The following is a 26,013-nucleotide window of genomic DNA, read 5'->3' as shown; positions in this document are numbered from 1 at the left end:
ATATATACAGCTAAATTTATATCATACAGGTAGATATACTTTTATCCTATTATGCCAAAAATGACCCTTATATTAATTATATCGTGAAAGACCTAATTGAATTTTCTTGCAAAATCTTGTATTTTGCAAAAAAAATATAATTGTATTTTGATTTATAATTCATTTTATCTGTTAGCACATAAAGATCCTTACTTCAATTTAAACTACAGTAAAAATCTGTTAATATGATATGATTTTCTGATGATATGGTAATTGTAGCCGATGGTATATATGCGCACACTTTAAAAATTGTTAGCCCTGGAGGAAGGAATAAAAGAGTTTGGGGTGAATGAATGTAGGAAAACTAAAATAATGAAAGTAAACAACAAATAAGGTTTAGCGATAAAAAATGATGAAAGAATAGAAAAAGTAAAAATTACAGATGTTTAAGGATTATAGTGACAGAGGACTAGAAGATCACAATGGAGATAAAAGGAAGGATAGCGATGACAAGGAAGCCTTCAGTAAGAAGTGGAACTTACTATGTAGTAAAATAGTGGACTTACAGCCAAGGAAGAGGTTAGCCTAATGATATGTGTGGAGTATTTTGTTACGTGAAAATGAAGGATGTATGATGAGGAAGAGGGAGAGGGACTGGGTTGAGGCTTTTGAGTAGTTGATATGGAGAAAGAAAGATGGACGGTTAACAGTGAGAAAGTAATGAACAGGATTAAAGAAGAAAGAGCACTTGTGCAGATAGTATATAAAAGAAAAGGAAACCGGTTTGGACATGCGGTTAGAGGAAATAGGAACTTGACGAATGAATCGGAAGGGTCAGTAGAAGAAAAAAGGAAGCTATGAAGAAGAAGGATGAAAGTTAGTAGATGAGGAGGAAAAGAAGATTGTAAACAACAAGGGAATGAAGGAGAAGGCTTGAGACAGGGATGGGTGATTGGAGACAGCAGTAGCATAAGGGGCCTCCTGACAGGCAAAACAACATATATTGAAAATTCTTATTTCATTTTTTGCAAGATAAAAAGAAGTGCCAAAATTTAATAAGTGTGGAATGTAGAAATCAAGAGTTTCTTACCTCTAACAGCCTGTTGTTTTATTATTTTATACTTTTTTTAGGCTCTGGAACACAGAATAACATTTCTATTCAGAATATTTATATTTCATTCACTACTTCATTACTTTTTTGTTATTGGTACTGTATTAACAAACTAATTTCAGATACTGAAGTTTTGATCATTTTATATTTACTTATTTTTGTACGTATTTGAATCCTTCAATTTTTTTTTTAAATACTGTGTTCCAACGTACACTGAGCACCCCTCCCACAACCAGCTGCACAGACACAAGGTCAAAGTAATTCAAACAAATTTCCTCAATTTAAACTGTAGCCAGTGACATCTAGCTAATATCCTCATATTACTACTTGGGAGGAAAGGATCGTGAATAAGTGTACGGAGTGAAAGCTGAAAGAAGGACCGTGAAAGAAAGTGAACTACCAAAGGAGTACTTCTAAACCTTCTCCTAGCATTTGCCGTTATCTTGCTCACAATTTGTATGAGATCAGAGTATTTTAATCCAGAAAATTTATCCTAATACCATTAACACCCTAATGGATTCTCTAATGATTGGTCATTTTGTGCAAAAAAATATTGGCTGTGGAATATTATCGTCTCATTTGCACAGTCACACTCATTTTCTTCTGACTTGTTTTATACATACTCTATCAGCTTCAAAATGGAACTGTTTCTATTATCAATTGTTAAGTTTAATATCAGAAAAAGTAGCGAAGAAGAATCATATTACCAGCATCGTTAAATAGCACGAGTAAGTAGTATCATGATATATGTAAAAAATTGTGATGGCTCATTGTATACATGTTCTAATTTTATTTCTATATATGATATTGATGTTCCATGTAGTGAAAACAAAATTTTATTAAATACTTAATCAGATGTTTGATAAAAGAGATAATTTCAGTATAATAAGTCATAGAAAGTAGAGGATGGAAATAGGAAGGTTACTTTCTATTAGGACAGGTTTTGTCAACCTGTATTGTGGATACTGTTGTTCTTTGGTGGTTGAGTTTTAATTAACCACACGTCTCAGAAATGATCGACCTCAGATTGTACAAGATACACTTCACTTACACTCATACATATCATCCTCTGAAATAATACCTGACGGTGATTCCCAGAGGCTAAACAGGAAAAATAGGTTTTATCAACTTTTGATTTATAAAAAAAATGAAATCGTAGTATCCAAATTTTGTTTCAAACAGGTTTCTGCAAAAGAGACTAGTTAGTCAGTGAAATGAAAAAAAAATCAAAACAAGGTTACTTAAAGGTACCCTAGATATCTATAATTTAATTCGTTGATATCAGTAAACATTCTGTTTTATAGTGGTACTACTAAAAAAATTAAAGGGTAACCCTCAGCATCCTCAAAATTATGTGTTTGTGTAACTATAGGTCAAGTCTGTTTCAAAATTTTTAAGATTAAAAACTTCATTCTCATAAATTTTAGAAATATTACATTTTGTGCAAAAATAAGTAAATAAATGTACAGCTTTTGCTACTATCTGAAGTAAATCTAAAAGTATCACCTGCAGATATATCGAGTTAACTGTTGTTTAATAGTGTCAAATTAACATCCATGATATGCATCTGACCTGTAAAATGCTGATATCATTATTTGGTAGAAGATATATTTCACTGGACAAAATTGATTTATGCTTATTTTGTGTGTTGTAATAGATTCAATGCCTGAACATGTAATTTTTCATTTTTTTTAAATGGAAAGTGATTGAAGTTTTTTGTTTTCGTTTTTGTTTAAATGGAAAGCGATTGCAGTTTTTTTTAGAATGTAATATATTTATAAAATTTATTTGAAGTTACAAAATATTTAATACTTTTTACATTTTCCAGAGGTAAGAGCAGCGTTCTTGATGGAGAAGAAACTTCTCGTGATTCAGATACATCGCCTAATTACAGTGAACGTCGAATGACTGGACGATTTGATCCTGAGGAAACAGAGGCTGCCAATATGTTAGGTATACTATGTTTATTTTATTTTTTGATTATGAATAAATCTTTTAATAGCTAGATTATTAATCTTTTATCTACTATCTACTTCTACAATTTATAATCTTCTATCCGTTATGTAGAGTATATTATCTAATAATCACTCATCTACTTCTTCTGAAATGTTTTAATAAAAATATTTTGTTAATTCTGAAGGAGGTTTGTAAAACAGTTAACAAGTAGAACCTGTTGAATTTCTTTATCGGTTTCTGAATTGTCAATCAATAAGTGCATTTTGTCAACCAAAAATTCATACAGTTTGTGAACTGTTTCTGTAACTTGTACTTATAATTTATTTTCACAACATTCCATTATTTCTTCCAGTTCTTGTTTCAGTGCTTTGGTACAGCTAATTAAAACATAAATAAATGAGGAAGAAGCATTGCCTCACCTATCAGAACTGCAATGTTGTGCACTTCAAGTCCTTCATTGTGTAGGGGAAACCTATACGTACATGTAACTTGATTAAACTATTTTTATATTGTAATCAAGTTTGAATTTTATATTTATAAATATTGAGTATTTTTTATCAAATGTAAATGTTTTATATTGTAATTGAGTGTACATTTTATTCTTATTTTATTTCAGTATCATTGGGTAGTTCACGGTCAGCTACTCCAGCATTTTCTTCACCAACAGGTACTGCAGTTTCACCTGGTACAACAATGCAATCACCTGTTCCTGGCTCAGTCGGTGTAGGTGCTCGCCATAATTTGTTTCTTCCAATCAATCGAACACGACAGCCTCATCCACCTCATCAGTCTCATTTTATTGTATCTAATTTCCAACAGAATGTTATCAGGTATAGTTTTGTACACATATTTTTTGTTGTTAACTTACTGGTTAAGTGGGATACACTTGATTATGTAACATTTAGAAAGATTTTTTTTTGTACACGTATATGTTGTTCATTAGGAGTTTTTAGGAATTAAATTTTTATTAATATGGTTTTTAATTTCATTTTACTACTTTTTTTTTTTATTTAAAGTAAATATTCATAATCAAGGATTTCTGTAGAAACCAATTAAAGTGGAATTATTTCTTAGTTTATGGAAATGTTATTACTAATGTCATGTTCAGTACTAAGCATATTTCATTATATGCATCCTCTGTGTTGAAATTTGTATAATGTATGATTTTTTTTTTGATCATATAATGGATTGTGCATAAAATTACACGTTGGATGATACTCTGCCAATCATGATTTCCACATACATCTCTATTGTGGACCCTTTTTCGTAAATTTCTATAGTAGTGTGTGTGAGTGTGCACACGTGCGTATGTATATGTTCAAAAAAGTACCCGGTCGTATTTTGTTTCAAAAATTATTTACTTTGCAAGCCTTAAAACTTGTAAAGCACATCTGTAGCACGTCATTGTACCAGTTGGATTTTACCCAGTAGACATTATGTATGTTAGTGTAATTGGTTCTTTGGGTATTTTTATTTTATTTATAATAAAGGGATGCATTTTATAACAACCGCATAAAATTCTCCCAATAACTTGGTGATAATCAGAGCGAAACAGTTAGTGAGATTAATCAGGAAAAAACATCCAAACTGCACCACTATAATCTATTAAAAATGATTCTGAGCCGTCCATAATAGCCACAAAAATTTATTTTCCTCCCCCCTACCAAAATCAACGGAAACTAAAATACACAAGACTAGAGAATTGTGTGCATAGTATGGAGGAATAGGCATCCCACTCGCAGATTTGTGAATGTAGTAGGAAATTGGCTACTAATTTCATGTTACTCTTTATCCAAGGTGCTATAAAAACTATGATTATATAAAATATAGTACATCAGTTTGTTAAAAACTGACTTTTGAATGTTAAATATCAAATGAAATAACTTATGTTAAAATTCATAGTTTTTCTTTTTTTTTTTACTAACAATATTAATTTTTTTTACAGGCCTGAACTGGTTAGGCCAGGTGCATTAATAGCTTCTTCACAAAATACAACAACTGTCGTAAATTCTGTGAGCGGTAGTATCGTGAATAATTCTAATATTGGTATGGCAACAAGTGTAATAAGAATATCTCCAAATCCTGCAGTAACTATTGCAACAAGTAATAATGGTGGTAATTTAATTACTCCGGGTCAGCTAATCACATGGCGAGGTGGAGGAGGAGGAGGTGGTGCTGGAGTTGTAACAGCCGAAAGTGAAAGTACATTACGACCTTCATCACCATCACCGAATGTATCATCTACATCATCTGTCACGGCTGCTTCAGTTACATTGTACGAACAACAACCTTCAGTCGTTGTCACTTCACATCCTCAAAGTATTATATTACAACAAGCTCTTACTAATGTTGAGGTATGTGTATTTATTGAGATAAAGATTATTGCATTTATAAGAAATCTAGAAAATAATAAATCAGACTATGATTATTAATAATATATAAGCTATAATATAATATTAAGCTATAATTACTTGGAACATGTTGTTACAGTACAAAAAATTAGAAATTATGGGTAGCCGATCTCAGTTTTCCAAAAAAAAAAGAAAAAGGTTTTGACTTTTATGCGGAGTCAGTTAAAAAGCATTAATCAATTGTGACAGCACACAAGGAAATTGGATTAAGTTTCATTTAATTTTAGCGATATAGAGGAACCGGTTAATAACTTGATTTTGGCCATTGGAATTTTTTTTATTCAATGCCTTTTAACTTTTAGGATGTCTAATATTTGAAATGTTACAGGTATTTTAGAACCATTAGATTTAAAGGTCGATACATATTCCTCTCTCTTTGTATGATTATTTTTTTGCCCAGCATGTTATTTACTGTAGGTAAGTAAACTTTCTTTTTTTTTCATTCCCTTTTTGCCATTAAGGTCAGATCATAGACAACACCTTATTATTACAATTATTATTATTAAACACCTTATGTATTTTGCCATATTTTTACAAAACCGAGTTGCGGGGTAGTACCGACAGAGTTTTGGAAGAAATGTGTGCAATATGTAAAAAGATAACAATTAAAATATTCAAGAATAAATAACTGTATATTAGTTTCTATAATTAAATTATCATTTGTTTAGCTTAATAGGTCGAGGGAGAGAACTGACTTACTCTCTAGATTTCCCCTTCTTTAGCAGCTTCATTAAAAGAATTATCTCTTTCAAAATGTAAAAAACAACTTTGTACATAAAAATATTTAAAAAATGTTCTGCTGATAACTTTTATAAAATATGATATTCATAGATTTAAAATAATGACCGAGATGCGGTCTTGACTTGTATTTCTATGTCATATAGATAAAATGGTTTTACAAATTGAATAAGTGATTAAAGGTACGGGTCTGAAATTTAAGTTAATAAATGGGCCGTTTGTGTGGTAGTAATCTAATGAAAATGATGAATGGTTAAGCCGTATGACAAAATATTTTAAAAAAATGATGGCTTTTCACTGTTCACAGTGAAGACATACCTTAAAAAAATTAGTAAAAAATAAAATTTTAACATCACTCAATGCAGAATAAAATTATACAAATTTTGATTTGACTTGTTTTGAAAGTTGACAGATAATTTGTTTCTTATAAGGCTTCAAACTTGAATGCTTGCAATTACTGTGTAATTGTACTTTGTAAACAAAGAAGAAGAGTGAATATTGCCTCGATGTAAGATAGAAGTAGTGATTACAAGATACAACACATAATAAACATATGGAATTTCAGCTAACTGGATGTAACTTATAGCTCGCCTTTAAAAAATAAATATGTCAATATTGATTTTTTTTCATTCTTTATGATACTGTATTTTGTTAAATTACATTTTCTGTGGTATTAATGATTAAAGAGTGTGCCACACGATGGATTATTGAATGTATGCTGTTAAAATAAAATTTCTCTTAGCTATAATAAATTGATATTTACATAGTATGAACATATTCCACAGAGAGATTATTATATATTAAGAATTTATTAATATCATTATTCTGAATTTTTATTTTTGTTGAAAACAATTTAAAAAATACTGAGTATAAATTGTAATGAATTATTTTAGTATTAAAAAGCAATATTCACCAAAAATAACCCCTTTGAAACCAAAGAAGTACAATTATAAAAAAGCATTTGCATATGAGGTAATAAATTAATTTCAAATTTTCATTATTTTTAATTAATAAGAAATATAATGAGAAAACAAAATATTTTATCTAAATAAAATTAATATTCAAATGTATTATATGGTTTTCTACTGAATAATAGCGTTAGACAAGTAAGAAAATAAGACAGAAGTGTTTTGTAAAAGTTATATTGGGTTAGTGAATAATTTTCAATAGTTGTATTTGACTTTGTTTCAATAGAGAGTGAAATGTTAATGGTTAGGCTTGATTAAAGTTATTCTACAAAGAATATATTCGCAAACAACTGTCTTAAAAGTATAATGAAACTGTAAAAATAATTTTATGTCTAATGTTTATTGATTAAAATTTTACATTAATTTGTCTTGAATAAAAAAATGAATGATTCAGTAACATCAGAATCCAGTACTGAAGTAAGCATAATTGTTTTGTTAAAAGTAAGCGTTTGTCTGTCGGCTCAACATCTCAGCTTTACTGTTATACAGTATACATGAGATATCCATCTTAAATAAAATAACACATGGTTAGATGTCTGTAGTTATTGTGTTCAAGATACATAAGATGTCAGTAACATTTTGTGTTTCTAAGAATTAAATTTAGTGTTCATTCCTTCCTGGGCTTTGATATAACATTATGTTTTTTCTTATAAAAAAGTTCTGCTAATATAAGTTTTCAAATTTTATCCTGTTTTAATTTTGGCTTCTGTTGGATAAATGCAATGTATGGCGTTCTCATTAATTTCATAGTTTGTCTGTGCTATGTAATGCAGCATTATTATTTATTGTTTGCTTGCTGGTTTTCATAATGTAGTCGACTTGTTTGAATCTGTTATGTTTACATTTTTCTTCAGATGTTTAGTAAATATTTCTGCTATTCTGTTCATTTCCATATTTTGTTAGTTTAAATAATGTTTATTAGAGGTGTGATGTTTAGGATCAGACTAAAATAACAACTTATTTGTTATTTCTCTAAAATAACAACTTTAACAAAAGTCAGATTGAATCTCCACAAGGTGCACCTGGATATATTTAGAACAAATAGGAAATTTTTCTGGTGAACTGAATCTAAACAAGCTTCAGTAATTCATCTAACATCAAGTCATATTCCACTATCACCTCACTAGATCGCATCTAGACTTGGGACCTAGTCCCACCTCAGGTGATCCGGTCTTTTGAGAAAGAAACCCGGTCTCAGGTGAAACCTCTTTTAAGAAATACTCCACCAGCTGAACCAAGCAACAACACCAAAGTTCAGAGAAGGCAGCACTCTGATATGGTCTACCACTTAAAAGGTAACATGTGATCAGAAGCATTGGAATGCCCTAACACCGCAACACATACAAGAACAATACAAAATCCAAAATCAAACTGAAGCAAATCACATATCCCCAAGAATCACGTTGAACAGCTAATTGGAGACCTCAACACTCAACTAGGCAGAGAAAGAAGATACTGTAACATCATTGGAAAATAACCCACCCAAAAGAGAATAAATGAAAATGGACAGAGACTCGTCAATCTCTGCAGAAACCACAGTGTAAAACTCAAAAAACTTGAAAAACCTAGCACCTCAAAAACCGTAAAAACTCAAAACTTAGGAACACCCTGACTACACTAAAGGAGAATGGCAACTAGAGCTTGTCTTCATGGACAAACACCAATTACCAAGAGATCTACAACGTAATAGTCATCCAAGGAGTAGACACAGGCTCAGATCACTGTGTAGTCAAAATTAAAATTAAATTTACTTCCCAAATAAAGCGACAAAACCCCCAAAAACTAAAAGAAAAATAGACCCTACCCGACTAATCAAGAATGAAAATTACCAAAGGAACCGTAAAGAAAAAAAATGGTTATCACAGATAAACTCGAAGACCTAGTCAACAACCTTAGACAAATTGCAGAAGAATTGACCCCAATAAAATCCTGTAATAAGCATCAAGAGTGGAACCCTGAATGTGACGAAACAGTGGAGAAGATACAAAAGCATGGCTGTTACACCAATCCCAAAAATCAGAAACATCTTCCAAAATCTAGTAAAACAAAGAAAAGAAACCATCCGAATTTTCCTTAGGTCCCTAAGGAAAATAAAAAGACAATACCATAAAAGTACACTAAACTCAAAAATTCAAACTCTCAATCCTTCTAATGAATATTGAAAACCATAATCTGGCCTATTATAATAAGGACAAAATGCTGAAATCCTAGCTTAATATGTCAACAAACTCCTAAATTGTGAAAAACTGGCAGAACTCTTAAACTTTGACACCAGCACCCAATAATAGTACAACTGGTAAACATCAACCCTCCTGCAGTAAAAGAAGTCTACCAAGCACTGGGTGGTATGAAAAATTTCAAAGTGGAGGGAAAATATTGGACCTTTGTAGAGTTATGGATTTTTACTGGAAGACCAGTAAAAATCCATAACTTTTGCAAGAATGCAAAAATCATTCATCAACAGCTTGTCAACATCCGGATCGAAGAACTACCAGAATACTGGATGACAGCCTCACCCACCCATTACACAAAAAGCAGACAAAACAGACCCTAACAACTATAGAGGAAGGAATCACTCCTAGACACAACTTATAAAATTGTTTTAAGAATCATCCTTAACAGGATCAGTTTCCAACCTGAGAAAGACCTAGAAAAATACCAGGGAGTTTTCAGACCCTGGAGGAGCTGCCCAGACCAGATCATGAGTCCCAAGCTAATAGATTACAACAGAAAAAGAAGCAGAGACATGGTGATTAATGTTTGTAGACTTCAAGAAAGCATATGATTGCATCCACAGAGAATCCCTACTAACAGTTTTAAGACATCTTGGACTACATCCCAAATAGATAATAATAAACATGATAAAACTGACCCTTACAAACATTAAGTCAAAAGTGAAATTCAGAGGTGAACTCTCAAAACCATTTAAGATCAAAACAGGACTGAAGCAAGGCAATGGACACTCATTGCTATTATTCAACTCTACTCTAGAAATGGAATTGAGGTAATGGCTCAAAAAATGAAACTCAAAACAAACTGTCTTTGTTTCGTCGATGACTTGACACTGCTAGCAAATGACATGAATGAAGCTAAAACACTTCAAAATATGCCAAATAAAATTTGCTTCAAAATATCATTTGAAAAGACAAATTATGCCCCTTAAACCATCACAATTAAAATAAGTAAACATAAATGGTAGTAAAGTCAAAGTAGTAACCCAATTTAAATACCTTGGAGAAATAATAACAAACAACCTAAACTAAGAAACCTCAATCCAAACAAGAACAAAGACTTAGCTAAAGCACAAAAATTATCTGGTACACCTACAGCAAAAGATGTCTATCCATAAATGCAAAAATAATGCACTACAACACAGTTATAAAACCACCACATATGCAGCAGAAACACTCTTACCCTAAACAAACTGTCAAAGAACTCCATATAATTAAAAGAACAATTGGAAGAACCTGCATCGACAAAAAGTACCAGAAAGACAGGCAGTGATGGATCATGCCCCACAAAGTTGTGTACAAAGACTTAGAACCCATCACGTGTAAGAGGAGAAGGATTCTTTGGACACATCATGAGGATGCAAGATTTGAGATTTCTGAATCGGCTGGTTCAGTACAATCTTGATTCAAAAATACCAAGAAAGGATGCAGATGGATCAGAGAAATAAGAGAGGATCTAAAGGAAATTGACCTTACACCAGAAGACACCACATACATGATAAAATTAAATGAAAATATCAAGGACAAAAACACACAAGAAAGAAACTCAAACACAAACATTTTCACTACTAGAAAGGGCATGGAGATCAGAACGTATGAAAAGTACTGGGAAGACCGCAAGGCCTGAACAGTACATTTAAAGAGACTTGGATGTACTGTGATATTGTGTCCTTTGTTGTGCACTGACTAAATTGATCAATGTGGTCATGAAATATGGAATAAAAATATTTGTTAGTTTTTTTAAGCTTTCTTGAAAGACAAACATGGCGTAAGTTAAGTTTTGTTTAATTAAGGTTTTATAATTTTTTATTTTAATAATAAAACTGATATTTTTATAACAATTGGAAATAGACATATTTTTGATAAAAAAGATTACCTAGTAAGGGAGTTTTGTCAGAAATAATTTTTGAGAAGTAAAATAAACAAATGGAATATAAAAAAAAAACTCTTACAGCCTGTACCATTGGTCAGAATATTTTTAGATTCTTCTTTTTTTTAAATAATTGTTTTAAAAAAGATCTGTTTTGTTATTTAATTCATTAACTGTTGTGACATCACATTAACTTTGGGTTTGTTTGTACAAAACAAATTTCATTTTTATTATGCAATGAACACATAAACAAGGAGTATGGACATTCAGATTTTAGTATTATATAACATTATGACTGTTTTACCTTCTTTTTTCACAAATCATTCAGAATCAGAGGGACCTTTTTCTTTGAATATGTAATACTTGTACTATATATATATATATATATATATATATTTTTTTTAAAATGCTAACCAAATTAAATAATCGACATATAATATTATACCAATAACATTGATGGATTAATAAGAATTTTGTGTTTCTCAGTCATAATATGAATAAACTAAACTACAATTTCAGCGGGTTAATTTTTCAGGTTTAGCAAAATGTATCAGTTTAAGTGATAATATTAGTATTTTTACTGTATTTATTTTGGTTCTGTTTTGGATTACTCAGGTTGACATAATTTTTTAATTTTATTTCAGTTGCACAACAGCGAGAGTGTAAACAGACTTGTTAAAAGTTCTGTTAATCAATCAGATAACAATAATAGATGCTTAATTGCTCCTCCACCTCCACCACAGGAAACTGTTATTAAAAAAGAAAATTCGTCAATTCTCATTGAAAAAAATTGTACATCTGTTTTGCAACAGGTTTGTCTTTATGTTTATATTATGAATTCTAGGTTGAATAGTAAATTTTACTATTATTTTATGTATACTTTAATAATATATACTTATACTTTATATATATATATAATTTTTTATTTTTTTATTTATGAAATTAATTGCGTAGTAGATGAATTTTTTAAAATTTTAATTTGAAAATGATGGTGTTTTATCAGAATTATTTAATAAATCATTTATCTTGATAAGTGTCATTTGTCTTTATAAGTAGTTGTCATTGATGAGAACAGAAAAGGTAGCAACTACATACAAGATATAAATCTTCAGACATTTGTGCTTTTCACAGGTTGTATTTTATAATAATTTCTTTCATTAATCTCTTTCCCTTCACTTATTATCTGATATCTGATTTTTCATGGTACCTTCATGCTTAAACCTTACTAGACTGGTTCTAGATGTTCTTCGTAGTCTTCCTCCATTTATTATTAGTGTTTTAGTGCTGCTTACAGTAATTACTTGTCCATCATTGTCTTAACATGTTTAAATCATTTTAACTTTCTTTTGCTCTTCCAGATTTCCAAGGCTTGAATAGTACTCTTTCCCTTTTTCTTATCACCACGTTCAGCATACAGTATCTTTTGATATTAACTGTTATGGAACATAACAGTATCAAAGAAATATCTTTCCTGCTTGGAATCTACACAGGTCTTCATGCTTCATTATTCCAAGTTCAGTAGTCGGCCCTAATTTTTTAAAACTGGTAGGCTGTTTTTGAAAACTGTCACTTTAGTCTTCTTTAATATTCTATACTTTTTAATCATAACTCTATGCTTGTTGTTAAATGTAATGACTGATTGGCATAGAATTTAATTTCAATTCATTTGTGAGAACATCTGACAGCATTGTCTGTTATTGCTGAGTTCATTGAAAATTACATTGGTTTGGTGACCGCCATTTATGTTTCTTAAAACATTAAAATAATTTTTTTTATCGATTAATTATTTCCAATTGCTTTCTGTTTAAATTTAATGATCAGTTATGTAGTTTTTACTCTACACATCCCTGTGACATCAACTAAACCTGAACATCTTGAAACGGTTCAAGAATCTAGTTTGTTTCTTTACAAGATTCTATCTTAAACTTCTCTTCTTACCCACAGTTATTATGAAAATAACAGATATTATTAATAACTGTAAATTATTAATAACATTAAAACCAAATGAGATAAATGTGTATAACAGTAAATAACAATTTAGAATAACAACAAAAAAGTCAATAAATTGGAAATAAATCTTATCACGAATAAATAATATAAATGAGAAAAAATAAAATATTATATAATTAATAAAAAAAGATTATAAAACATTTTAAGCTAATTTTAATGTAGATTTTCTCTTTGTTAATTCATTACTGCTCTATAAATTATATTTTTGAAGTAAACATAAAATTGTAAAATAAGAGATGAGTTTTTTAACGATCGCTAAACTTTCTAGATATCAATTCAATGAAACATTAGCAGATGATAAATTTAATAATGATAACGTAAACTGTTCCAAGTTTATTTTTATTTACTGCCTAAAGTAATTTGTAGTACATCAAAGCAAGTCATCATCATCTGGTGTTCTACCTGTGAAGGTAGAACACCAGGTCTGTTGACTAACCACAACAATCTTTGTTTTATCGATGTGCATATTATATTCTGTACCAAGTGTGCGTTCCATCTCCTTCAACATTATCACTAGATCCTGCTCACCCTCAGCCAACATCGCTATATCAGCAAATTGTATCATATCTATTCTCTCTCCTGGAACCCTTACACTTCCAACTTCACATAATTTCTCTTATATCATCCAGCCCTCTCTGTATATAACCATTGAACAATAAAAGGTGGTACCTTTTATTATTAGTATGGAGTATGGCATGCAGCCTTGCCATACTCCTTGTTCAACAGTAGTCACCTCTTACCACCACATCTTACTACCACCATTTCACTTTTATACAAAGTATTAAACCTTCTATCCATACATTTCACTCCAGCTATCTTTACTTTACTGAAAACCTTTTCTACGTCTATGAAGGTTATATAGGTATCCTTTTTTTTTATTAATCTCTTCTCGAGAATATGATGAAACCCCTAATATAGCTTTCCTTGTTCCTGTGCCTTTCCTGAACCCAAACTGGTCTTCAGTCAGCTTCGCTTCTATTTTTTCTTCAATCCTTTTAACATCATAAAGATCAGTAACTCAGCTATATGCAGCACCAAACTTAGTGTTCTATATTGTTTGCACTTTGAGGCTGATGCTTTTTTGGTATGACATTTTTTCCTAAAGCCTGATAGGACCCTTGTCTGATCCGTAAATTTTACTGACAACCTGTTATAGAATATTATGCAGATTGTAGCCAGCGACCTTCATGAGTTCTGCAGGTAAATTATCAGTACCTGAGGTCTTTCCATCTTCTTCTTTCTTAAAGCTAAATCAAATTCTTCCTTTAAAATAGAATCACCAAACTCCTCTGAATCAACCTCCTCCTCCTCCTCCTTCTCCAAAAGCATTGCATCATTCTATAGCACTTAAATAACTTTTCCAGATATTGCTTCCATCTCTTTACAATATCCTTTTGATCATACAACATCTTTCCATCCTCTGCCCTCACACAGCCATCTCTCATTCTGCGCTCACCAAAGAATTGCTTAATAGCTTTGTATGCTTTTTCTATTTTACCTTCCCTCATCAGCACTTCCACCTCTCTGCAACACTCCAAAAAATGCTCTTTTGCCTTCTTTGATTCTCGGTTTATTTTGTTCCTCTGCACCCTGTATTGTTTACTCCCCTCTTCTGCAGCTACGGCTTTCAATTTTCTCCTTTTCTCTATCCTGTTAATATTTCTCTGTAATCCATGCTTTTCTAACTCTTTTTTCCTGTTGATTTGTCATGTCGCTTACCCTTTTTAGTATAGTATTTTTTAAGCCAGTCCTCAGTTCCTCTATTCCTTACACTTCACGTCCCTTGTTAACAATAGTTTGGCTTGTTTCAGTTTTATATGCCATCAACATCTCGTCATTCTTAAAGTCTCACTTTTGACTAGCTTTCTTTGGTAGTGCATTGAATCTAATATCACAAACACTGAGAACTAAATTATGTGCACCGTCTATGTCTGGCACAGGATAAATTTTGCAGTCTTTAATTCGGTTTCAAAATCTTTGCGTTACTAGTATGTAGTCTTTCTGATACCTTTAGCTGTCATCAGGCATCTTCCAAATGTATCACCTCCTTGGATGTTGGTGGAACCAAGTATTAGTTTCTATTAGACGTTGTCTAGTAAGAAATTCAATCAAAAAATCACCTCTTTAATTTATTCTTCCATAAGGAAGAAGTCCATAATTTCCTACAGTAGGTTCATCAGCACCTTAACACTACATTCCTATTACCCATAATGATTAAGCTCTCCTCTTCCTTAACATCCTTTATAGTATTATTCAATTCAATCATAGACCTGCTTTACCACTTCAGTCTCGTGACTTGATGTTGGCCTGTATACTTGCACTTTTACATTCTTATTAGGTTTGGTATCTATGAGGTTTAAAAAAAAAATACGCTACATTTTTAAATTTCCTAGGCTGTAAAATAAGTCCAATTGCCATAATTTTTTTTTTGTTATGTTGGTACACTTCTCGCTAACATATGTTTACATAAGTAAACCATATTGGATGCTTAGTTTATTGTTGGCTTTTGAAAAGGTTATACATGTTGGTATGGCTTGGCAATTTTTAACTTGTGTAAAAAATGGAACAAAGAATTTGCATTAAATTTTCCTTTAAGAATGGAATAAAGTGCAGCACTGCATTGGAAATATTGCAATGTTGCTTTTGACGATTCCTCTATGAATAAAACAAGCGCTTACAAGTGGTACAAATGTTTCCAAAAGAGCCATGAAGACATTATAAGTGTCCTGGACATCCCAGCACATCAACATATGATGACAACGTTAAAAAAGTGAAGAAAATGATTATGAAAAATTACCGAATTATTATCATAGAGTCAATAAGGATTATTACCTGGAAGTTCTACGCTGTTTATGTAGAAATCCAAACAACATGCTCGGATTTGTGGCAAAACAATTCATAGTAATTGTACCTTGATAATGCACCTACTCACAGTTCACTGCTTGTTCATGAATTTTTGGCCATAAACAACACTGTTAAGATGCTTCAGCCTCCATATTCACTGGACATGGTCTCTTTTACTTCTTCCTATTCCCCAAACTAAAAAACTAAAAAGAACTACGAAAGATGACTTTTTGGCAACATTGAAGAGATAAAGACAGAATTGCTGAAGGAGCTAATTGCCATATCAGAAATTCTGAAGATTGTTCAAATGAAAAAAGGAGTATTTTGACAGTGACAAATTCAATATTGATGAATTAATAAAGATTTTTCGAGAAAAAATAAAATTCCACGCATTTTTTTAATCAAACTTCGTATTTTGACTAAAATTATTCTACCATTTAATTGCACATACGTACTAATTTGATTTCCCACTTTCTTACTTAAAGTAACTCCTACAACCTCCTCTTCTTGGACATCCCCCAATGGTACCTATATATATATTACTTTGTAATTCCCCCTTCAAAGATCACCCTTGTTATTCCAACTCATCTTGCTGACTCCCAAGCCTTCTCATTTTTCCATTCCCAACTTAAGATTTTCCAATTTTCCACATTGTAGCAAACATTCGGACATTTCACGTTCCAATGCATCTACGATATTTATCTTTATTGATTATCTTTTGAATGCAATCTCTTGCAGTCTCCGGCCAGAGGTCCGAATTGGGGACTAATTTACCTCCAGATTTAAATTTCGCAAAAGCACATTCCATGTTGAACAGCTGATTCTTACAATAGCTCAAGGATCTCTAATGCAGTGGTTTCCTCTTGCTTTCCGCGTATCAATTACTGTACGCTAATTTTCTTTTATTACTTTAATTATAACTATTTTATTTTATTCTTTTAATCATTCATAAAGGAGAGCCAATGTATAAATTGCAAACATTTTTAATTCTATTAGAAACAAAAAAAAAAAAATTTAGAAGTAGGAAAACTAAAAATGTCTATTATAAATTTTGGTAGTAAAATTATCTTATTGAGACCAAACTGATAGTAGAAAATGACATGCTCTTCAAATATTCTTCCCCAAACAGATAAAAAATATTTATAGATGATTTACTGTATAATGTCCTTTTTATTTTAACTGTGTATATATTTTTCTGTAACGAAATGACTAGAGTATTGATTATTTATTTATTTTTTTATTTTTTATATATATTTGGCTCTCATAAGGAAGTTAAATAACTTTAAGAACTATTTTTATAATTTTTTTTTATTTTTATAGGTACTCATGTATTTATTTATTATTTTACAGGCAAGTAAAATAGGTCTGAATGTGTCCACTGGAGCTGTTATACCAACCTCAATTAATCATATTTCTCAGTCTCAAATACAACAGCCGCAGATAATGAAAAATGATTTAAATCAAAATCAAAAATTAATTACTAGTTCTGTAAATAATAATATTATGATTAATAGTAATATTACTGTAAATAGTAATAATATTAGCAGTAATAATAATAACAATAATAATAATAGTAATATTAATAACAGTAACAATAGTAATATGGTTTTTCAACAAGTTATTGTGCGGCCTACACCAACTGAATTAGTACCAGTTTTACCGTTGGAACAGAAACGATCTGACCACCCAGAAAAGAATGGACCACACATAAGTAAGTAATTTTTTCTTATTGTTTCTATAGTATATGGGTGCTTTATATAAACATAATAAATTTTAACTTATTTTTCTCACACAGCTATCCAAAGACTACATGTGCACCATTATACGCTTTCAAAACATAGAAGTCATTTTTTTAAAGATTATGTCTTATAGGTGATAACTTTTTCATGAGTACACATTCTTGAATTTCTTACAAATTTTTTGTAAGTAGTTGCAGCCTCTCATGAAGATCATTTCAATCTCTTCATAAATTTTAGCTTCCAGTTCATAAATGCTATGAAAAGAAAAACACCAAGCTTTTCACGCACGCCATAAATATTCTGATGATTTTGTTGGTTATTTCATGTTATGTTGAAACATAATGCAGTTTCCAAAGAGAGTTCTGTAAAATGGTAACCAACATTCTTACACTATTGATGCCAGCTCTGTTCTATTGAAATCTTATTGTAACATTCACTGGATGATTGTTTAGTTTATTTTGGTATTATAATTTTCAAAAGAAAAAATGTTTAGCTCTATTATTCCTTTTGACAATTCATACTGCGCTGCATCTTTTTCACTGTGTGATGAGTGTCGGTGTAAAAAGCAAGAATTCTTCAGAGGAAAAATCCTGTTTTATTAATTATAATCATTTAGGTGAAAACAGATTCATCAGACACCCAAAGATTTGTCAGAAAATTTTCATTTTGCTTAAAATTGTTACAAAAATTTATTTTCTATTCAAATTATATTTTTAATTTGTGGATCAAATTAAAAAGGTGAATGTTGTACCTCACGTACAGTGAACCTCTGTACTTATATTAGGAATGTTGTACAGATAAAAATTAAATATAGGGTCAATAAAGTGCCTAAAATAACACAAGTTTAATTGTGTTGCTGTGCAGATTGCTGGGCTCCATTGGAACAAGGTTCTGACTGTTTCAAAATTTTCTGGTATTCAGATTTTTTATTTTATTTGAATACTTTTTTCTTAGTAAATAATGAACCTGTAGCTTCATAATTTTTAATTCATATCTTTACAGCGTGAGCAGATGCAACTACATATCATGACTTCAAAGTTCAAAGTGATGATAAAATTTTCATCATACAGTTTCATAACACTCATTGTCTTTATAAAATATATCTAATACAAACACAGAATACTACTTTCCTGACCAACACTTCATTGTAATTAAATGTCATTGAAAGCCAAAAACAGTGATGTCTTGACAATCCTGCTGACACAAACTGCAGCTTTACAATGAATGACTTTAAATTACCTGTTCCTGCACACCACTTTATATCGGTTGAGATTTTGTCAGATAGACGTGTCAGTGATTCAAGATGTTTTTGCTAGGAATTGATCGATCATGATGGGAATTACAGTCATTTTAACTGGGATTGTGCATCTTTAACCGACAAAAAATTGTTTTTATTAGCCACTCTGTTGTGGTTATCTTTTTAAACTTATATGATGACTTATACTATGATTTACATAAACATATGCAAATAGTAATCTTATTGACTAAAATGCTGTAAAATTCTATATCGACTGTAAAGGCTGATGTGACATGGTCTTCAAGCTCACAATGAGGTATTTTTAGGGATATTGTACATTAGCTTCCAATATATTTCTGTTTTGACCTTATTATAAGCTACATACACATCATGTAAGCTGCAATTCTAAATTTTTGGTAAAAGATAAAAAAATATTAGGGAAGTATGGTTGTGGGGTCTACCACAACTCATGGAATCAGTTTTAAACTAACTTTAACATAATTGTGCTGACTTACTTTACTGATTTAATTTTAAATGCTACTGATTTAAAACCTGCATCATATGAAGTTGATATTGTAATATAAAAGTACATAATTTTCTGCATTTTCTGAAAGAAAGAGCATTTTCTGCTCTTTAGAATTACTGCGCAGTGTAGGTGAGGAAGTGATTGATACAATTTTATACAAACTGGTGTGTAATATTTATGAAAAAGGGGAAGTTCCATCAGACTTCAAAAAAAGTGTTATAGTCATGGTACCAAAGAAAGCAGGGGCAGATAAATGTGAAGAATACAGAACAATTAGTTTAACTAGTCATGCATCAAAAATCTTAACTAGAATTCTATACAGAAGAATTGAGAGGAGAGTGGAAGAAGTGTTAGGAGAAGACCAATTTGGTTTCAGGAAAAGTATAGGGACAAGGGAAGCAATTTTAGGCCTCAGATTAATAGTAGAAGGAAGATTAAAGAAAAACAAACTGACATAGAAGATAAGAAAGAAGCCGTAATAAGAAAGGGAGTTCGACAAGGATGTTCCCTATCCCCGTTACTTTTTAATCTTTGCATGGAACTAGCAGTTAATGATGTTAAAGAACAATTTAGATTCGGAGTAACAGTACAAGGTGAAAAGATAAAGATGCTACAGTTTGCTGATAAGATAGTAATTCTAACTGAGAGTAAAAAGGATTTAGAAGAAACAATGAACGGCATGGATGAAGTCCTATGCAAGAACTATCTCATGAAAATAAACGAGAAGAAACAAAAGTAATGAAATGTAGTAGAAATAACAAAGATGGACCACTGAATGTGAAAATAGGAGGAGAAAATATTATGGAGGTAGAAGAATTTTGTTATTTGGAAAGTAGAATTACTAAAGATGGACGAAGCAGGAGCGATATAAAATGCCGAATAGCACAGGCGAAACGAGCCTTCAGTCAGAAATATAATTTGTTTACATCAAAAATTAATTTAAATGTCAGGAAAAGATTTTTGAAAGTATATGTTTGTAGTGTCGCTTTATATGGAAGTGAAACTTGGGACGATCAGAGTATCTGAGAAGAAAAGATTAGAAACTTTTGAAATGCGGTGCTATAGGAGAATGTTAAAACTCAGACAAGTGGATAAAGTGACAAATGAAGAGGTGTTGCGGCAAATCGATGAAGAAAGAAGCATTTGGAAAAATATAGCAAAACGAAGAGACAGACTTATAGGCCACATATTAAGGCATCCTGGAATAGTCGCTTTAATATTGGAAGGACAGGTAGAAGGAAAACATTGTGTAGGTAGGCCACGTTTGGAATATGTAAAACAAATTGTTAGGGATGTAGGATGTAGGGGGTATACCGAAATGAAACGACTAGCATTAGATAGGGAATCTTGGAGAGCTGCATCAAACCAGTCAAATAGTCAAATGACTGAAAACAAAAAAATAAAAAATAAATTTTTATTCTTATTCTCAGTAACCAGTCTCTTTCCAGCTTACACTAGGTCCATATTTGAAAGTCTCTGCTGTTGTTAATTTAAAACTTCCCTAAAATTTTTCTTACCGACACCTATCTATTCAAAAACTACTTTTCATTTATAGTATTATGATTTTATATTATGAGAGGAAAAGTAGTACTATTAATAAATAAATTTCATTTTCCTGTTCTTTTCTCAATATTTTGAGATCCTTTGAATCTAAAAATTATAAAATTTTAGTTAGAAAATTCTTTATATATGTGTACTTCGACAAATACTTAGTGTTATTTTTCAGGAACAGTTAAAATTACAATTATGAAAATTTTACATATTAGTTTTTGTTTTATTGAGCTTTATGTCTATAAGATATTGAAGGCAAGGTGCTATATTATGAAGGAAAGTGGTTTTTTTGAAAACTTAGTGGTTTTTAGTTATAAAGGTATATTGCTGAATTTCTTTAAATTCACCTATACTAAAATTCCACCAAAATAGCAACTAAAAATTAAATTTTATCAATTTTTAAACGTTTCACTATTTAACATATCGATGAAAAATATTTCTGTTAATAAGGTATTAGGGGTGGAAAAGTTTCCAACACTTATATAGTTGTTCAGTGACAATCCTAAAAATAAGTGATGGAAAACTTACCTTAACTGTGAATTTTTATTTAATTTAACATAATATTTGTTTTCTGTGCGAGACATATGTGTTGTTTTTTGTTTATCAGAGGGGTATAAATAAATCACAGGATTTGTGCCAAAAATAAATTCAATTTTTAAAAATAGTTTTGTTTACTGAAGTAAAATATTTCCATCTGAGGTATATTTTTAATGAACTACATTTTGAGATACTGTAAAAAAGAATAGCTGTATCTGGTAATTGAGGATATTTGGCAACAATGAAAATGTGCTGGTTTTTGTAAAAATCAGTCTTGAATATTTTTTATTTTATTTATCTATAGGTAATAATTGCTTTTTAATTTTATCTCTGAAGGGGATTAAATTTCAAACTCTACATGTTTTAGAGTAATCTTCAACAATGTTATTGTCTTTTGTAATGATGACGGTTCATTCACTCAACTACTTATTTGCCTGCTACGTGAATTTGTTTCAGAAATCTTATGTTAATTACATTAAAAAAAAATTCTTTTAATAGATGTCAGTACGACCAGTACATCTGTATATCCGTGGGAATCGCTTGTACCGCTTCTTACTTCTACATCACCTCCTCCAACATCTCCCTTATTATCACCACCATTATCTGCTCCTCCAGTGCCTGGTCCGACTAGCAGTCAAGTTGGTCTTGAACAAGCAGATGATGATGATGATGTGTTTGAACCAGAAGGAACTGCGACTAATAATGATGTATCAAATAGTAGCAGTACGAATGATGGAAGTGTGGTAGCTGGTAAAAGAAGAACACAGTCGTTAAGTGCACTACATAATAATAAAGAACCTCAAAGCCCTCTTAAGGTAATCAGAATTTATTTATTTATAATACATAGCTAAATTACTCTGTTTGCCTTCAAATACCAGATTTTCCTATTACCAAAAAGGAACTCCCAAGTTGAAATTCCAAAATAAAAACCGTTTCAAATTAGTTAGTTAATTATTGGCTGTAGATAATCTTTTTTAATAAAATATGCCTCGAGCAAATAAATCATAAAAAACCTTTTTTGCATGATGGATCAGAGAACTCCTATTCAAGATTTTAAAATGTTTTATATAATAGTAGTTTAAATTCTGTTTGCTTTATTTTCATCGCTTGGAATATTTTGTTAAAATGCATCTTCAGACAAAAAATGATAAAAAAACCAGTTTTGTTGTGATGCGTAGATCTTATTGGAAATGGAAAAGAAAACTGCCTATAAAAGTAGTTTCAACTGTTAATTTTGTCTCCTGAAATATTTTTTTTGTTAAAATGCTTTGTGACATGTAAAATAAAAAAAGTGTTTCATTAAAAGAGATGGTTTTTTTATTTTATCCTATTTATTTATTTATTACCAGAAAGAAATTTACATATCCCAATACATTCATGCAGAGTAAACATACACACAAGACAAAGTAAATCCTACCAAGGCAAATATTATTGCCTGTGCGCAGGTCTGGTTGAAAACTTAACATAAACTTAACTTAAAATTACAATCACAAAATACAAAAAAATACGTATAAAATTACTCATAAATAAATCTAAGTCAGCTAAATTATTAATGACTAAATTATGTGTTACATTTATAATCGTATAATCATTACGTATTTATAATCCTTTGTTAATTTAATACTCCTTAACCCTAGAAATGACAAACTTCAAATTTTCGATGGAATAGTCTAATTCACAAAGTGAATAGCATTGAACTGGTTGACGTATATAAAATTCGATAGAAGAATTTGGATATTGATGTATATAACCAATCAATAGAGAAAGTATCAATCTATAATCTGTTATTATTTTACTTAGTTAGGTTGCCTACTCTATCCATAATGCTTTCATAATCATGTAGTGTTTTGTTTACGTAATCATCTATTTTTATGCCGTGAAACAGTTTTAAATTTTAGTGTTTTCTTTATTAAATTCATTTATTTTAAGTTTAGTTTTCATTTATACAATGTATAGTGGCCCGTATTCATCTAGTAAAATTCAAAAATTATTAAATTTGGTTAAATTTCAAGAACAAATGCTCACAAAAAATTAAACACCTGATGTTAATCCTAATTCAATTGAAAAGAGTTTATCTATAATTTTAATTTATTTTTTGTTGTAATAGTATTTTATAATTGTTTCAGATTATTAGACAGGCAATTATAGAGTTTTACTGCTGTTATATAATTGTTTTTATCACTTGCTAATTGGTAGATTGTTGATTTTGTTTTTTTTATTCTACTTGAATATGAAAACTTGTTTTTTAAATTACTGTAATGATATTTCAAACCTATAGACCTTTTCAACCGTAAGCAGGTATTCATTTATTATAATGTTCATTATTTTATTTTGTAGTCTTTTAAGCAAATTAAGATAATTTTCAGTGCTCCGGCCATGCTAATATTCCATAGGTAATAAAACTGTGGAACAATGCATAATAAAGCATTATTAAAGTTTTCATTGTCATATTTTTAGATAATTTGGCTGAAACAAATAGTAAGTTTTTTTTTTTTTTTTGTTAACAATTTGCTGAATATGTTTCTCCCATCACATATTGCAGTCAAAAGTTATTCCTAGATACTTGCAGTAATTCACTTTTTTTTTACGGGTTGTTCTTTAATTTTAATGGTTAATGATTTAGGCATGCTATTGCAGTAGTTTCCAAAATTCATGAAAACTGTTTTACCTATATTAAGAGATAATTTATTTAATACCCAACCATGTTGAAACTATCAACGTTGCAAGCGCTGAACCAGAACTGTACGTATTCAGTTCTACAAGAATATTTTACAAGATTTACAGTTCTCTTTTATTTAATTTTTCAGGTCAAAAAACTTGCAAAAATGTTAAACTTTCCTCTTAATTTCGGTCCCAAGAATTTGAAAATGGTTTTATTTTACACTAGAAGCAAAAATAAAGAGAAAATATTTGGTTAGCTGTAACTCAAAAATGAATTTGTTTTTAGATATACATTTGTATGAATTTTATGTATTTGTTTTATATATATTTATATATATAATAAATAAATAGAATTTGATATAGAAAAATTATATTGCTCTTCTGTGTGTGAAAATTGCTTAGCTGTAAAATGTTCAGTATTATTGCTGATCTTGAACTTATCTGATTTTTCAAATGAGGTACCAAATTAAAATGCAGTTTTTTCAAATTTTACTTCTGAGAACCACACAGTTTACAGAGCATGATTTACTCAGCAACTCAAAATATTCTTTAATAAAAAATTATGTTATAAAGCATGACACTATAGTTAGTAGAGTGTGGAGTTTAATGTATGGCTAAACCCTTCAGACTAACAAAAAAAAAAAAAAAAAAAAAAAACAAAATGGTAACTTCAAACTAGTACTCGATGAAAACAAACCTGATTTTCAAATACATTTTACTTATAAACTTAATAATGAAAACAGAAATATAAAGCAACGAAAAATGCATTTTTAATGGAAAAAGTCATTGCATTTTGACTGAACTATATTATAAAACTGAAACTTAAAGAGCTTAAATTGTTTATGCTGTTTTAATATATTTACTTAAAATTATGTTTATTATATATTTATGAGATCTTTATTAGGTTTTATGTAATTAATTGATATAATAATTTTTGAGCGCACAAATTTGATGATAGTATATTACTTTAATAGCTTAATTTTGTAATTGTTTTACCTGTAGGTGAAAGAAAGGGATCGTATTAGGCGTCCAATGAATGCATTTATGATATTTAGTAAACGTCATCGGGCCTTAGTACATCAAAGGCATCCAAACCAAGATAACAGAACAGTTTCAAAGATACTCGGTGAATGGTGGTATGCTCTAGGTCCAGAAGAAAAACAGAAATACCATGAACTAGCTTCTGAGGTAATTTATTTGTTTATTCTCTTACCGTACAATTTGTTTTTTTATTTATTATAGCTAAAACATATAGAAATATAAAATCTAGATTTACAATGTCCTTGAAGATATTTTTATCTGAAAGGATTCTGGATTCAAATTCCTGAACCTTGGTATCATTCAGTCATATCTGTAATTTGAGCCTGTTGTCAGCCTGTTATTACTTTAAAAAATAATTATTATTTTAAACCAGATAAATTATATACCTGTTAAATACACCAATCTAGAATGATACTGATGTCAAAATAAAAAGTATAAGAATGAAATTAAAAAAAAAAACGCTAAAAAGTATAAAAAAATGTTTAATTCTGTAAACTATAATTATCATGATCTACTTTGAATTTATACATCGACATGAGTAGGGTAGAGAAAACCATTATTGTTTTCTCACCCGAAAAACTTCAGGGACATCCATTAGTTTTT

At 30.2% G+C, this 26,013-nt stretch overlaps 1 protein-coding gene across 2 annotated transcripts in view; it reads left to right on the top strand.

Moving 5' to 3' along the window:
* cic (Putative transcription factor capicua) overlaps window positions 1–26,013 on the top strand; it is a 116,300-nt gene that overhangs the window by 18,010 nt on the left and 72,277 nt on the right. For both annotated transcript variants that reach the window (XM_075371209.1, XM_075371208.1), the window contains exons 5-11: window positions 2,919–3,043; window positions 3,663–3,876; window positions 4,992–5,400; window positions 11,909–12,076; window positions 17,469–17,829; window positions 22,207–22,523; window positions 25,372–25,557. In XM_075371209.1, the coding sequence (XP_075227324.1) occupies window positions 2,919–3,043; window positions 3,663–3,876; window positions 4,992–5,400; window positions 11,909–12,076; window positions 17,469–17,829; window positions 22,207–22,523; window positions 25,372–25,557 (1,780 nt within the window). The remainder of the gene's footprint in view (window positions 1–2,918; window positions 3,044–3,662; window positions 3,877–4,991; window positions 5,401–11,908; window positions 12,077–17,468; window positions 17,830–22,206; window positions 22,524–25,371; window positions 25,558–26,013) is intronic.

The sequence above is a fragment of the Lycorma delicatula genome, chromosome 7, assembly GCF_047948215.1.
Source record: "Lycorma delicatula isolate Av1 chromosome 7, ASM4794821v1, whole genome shotgun sequence".
NCBI lineage: Eukaryota > Metazoa > Arthropoda > Insecta > Hemiptera > Fulgoridae > Lycorma > Lycorma delicatula.
The sequence above is the reverse complement of the archived record's forward strand: the minus strand, read 5'-3'. Positions and strand labels throughout refer to the sequence as shown.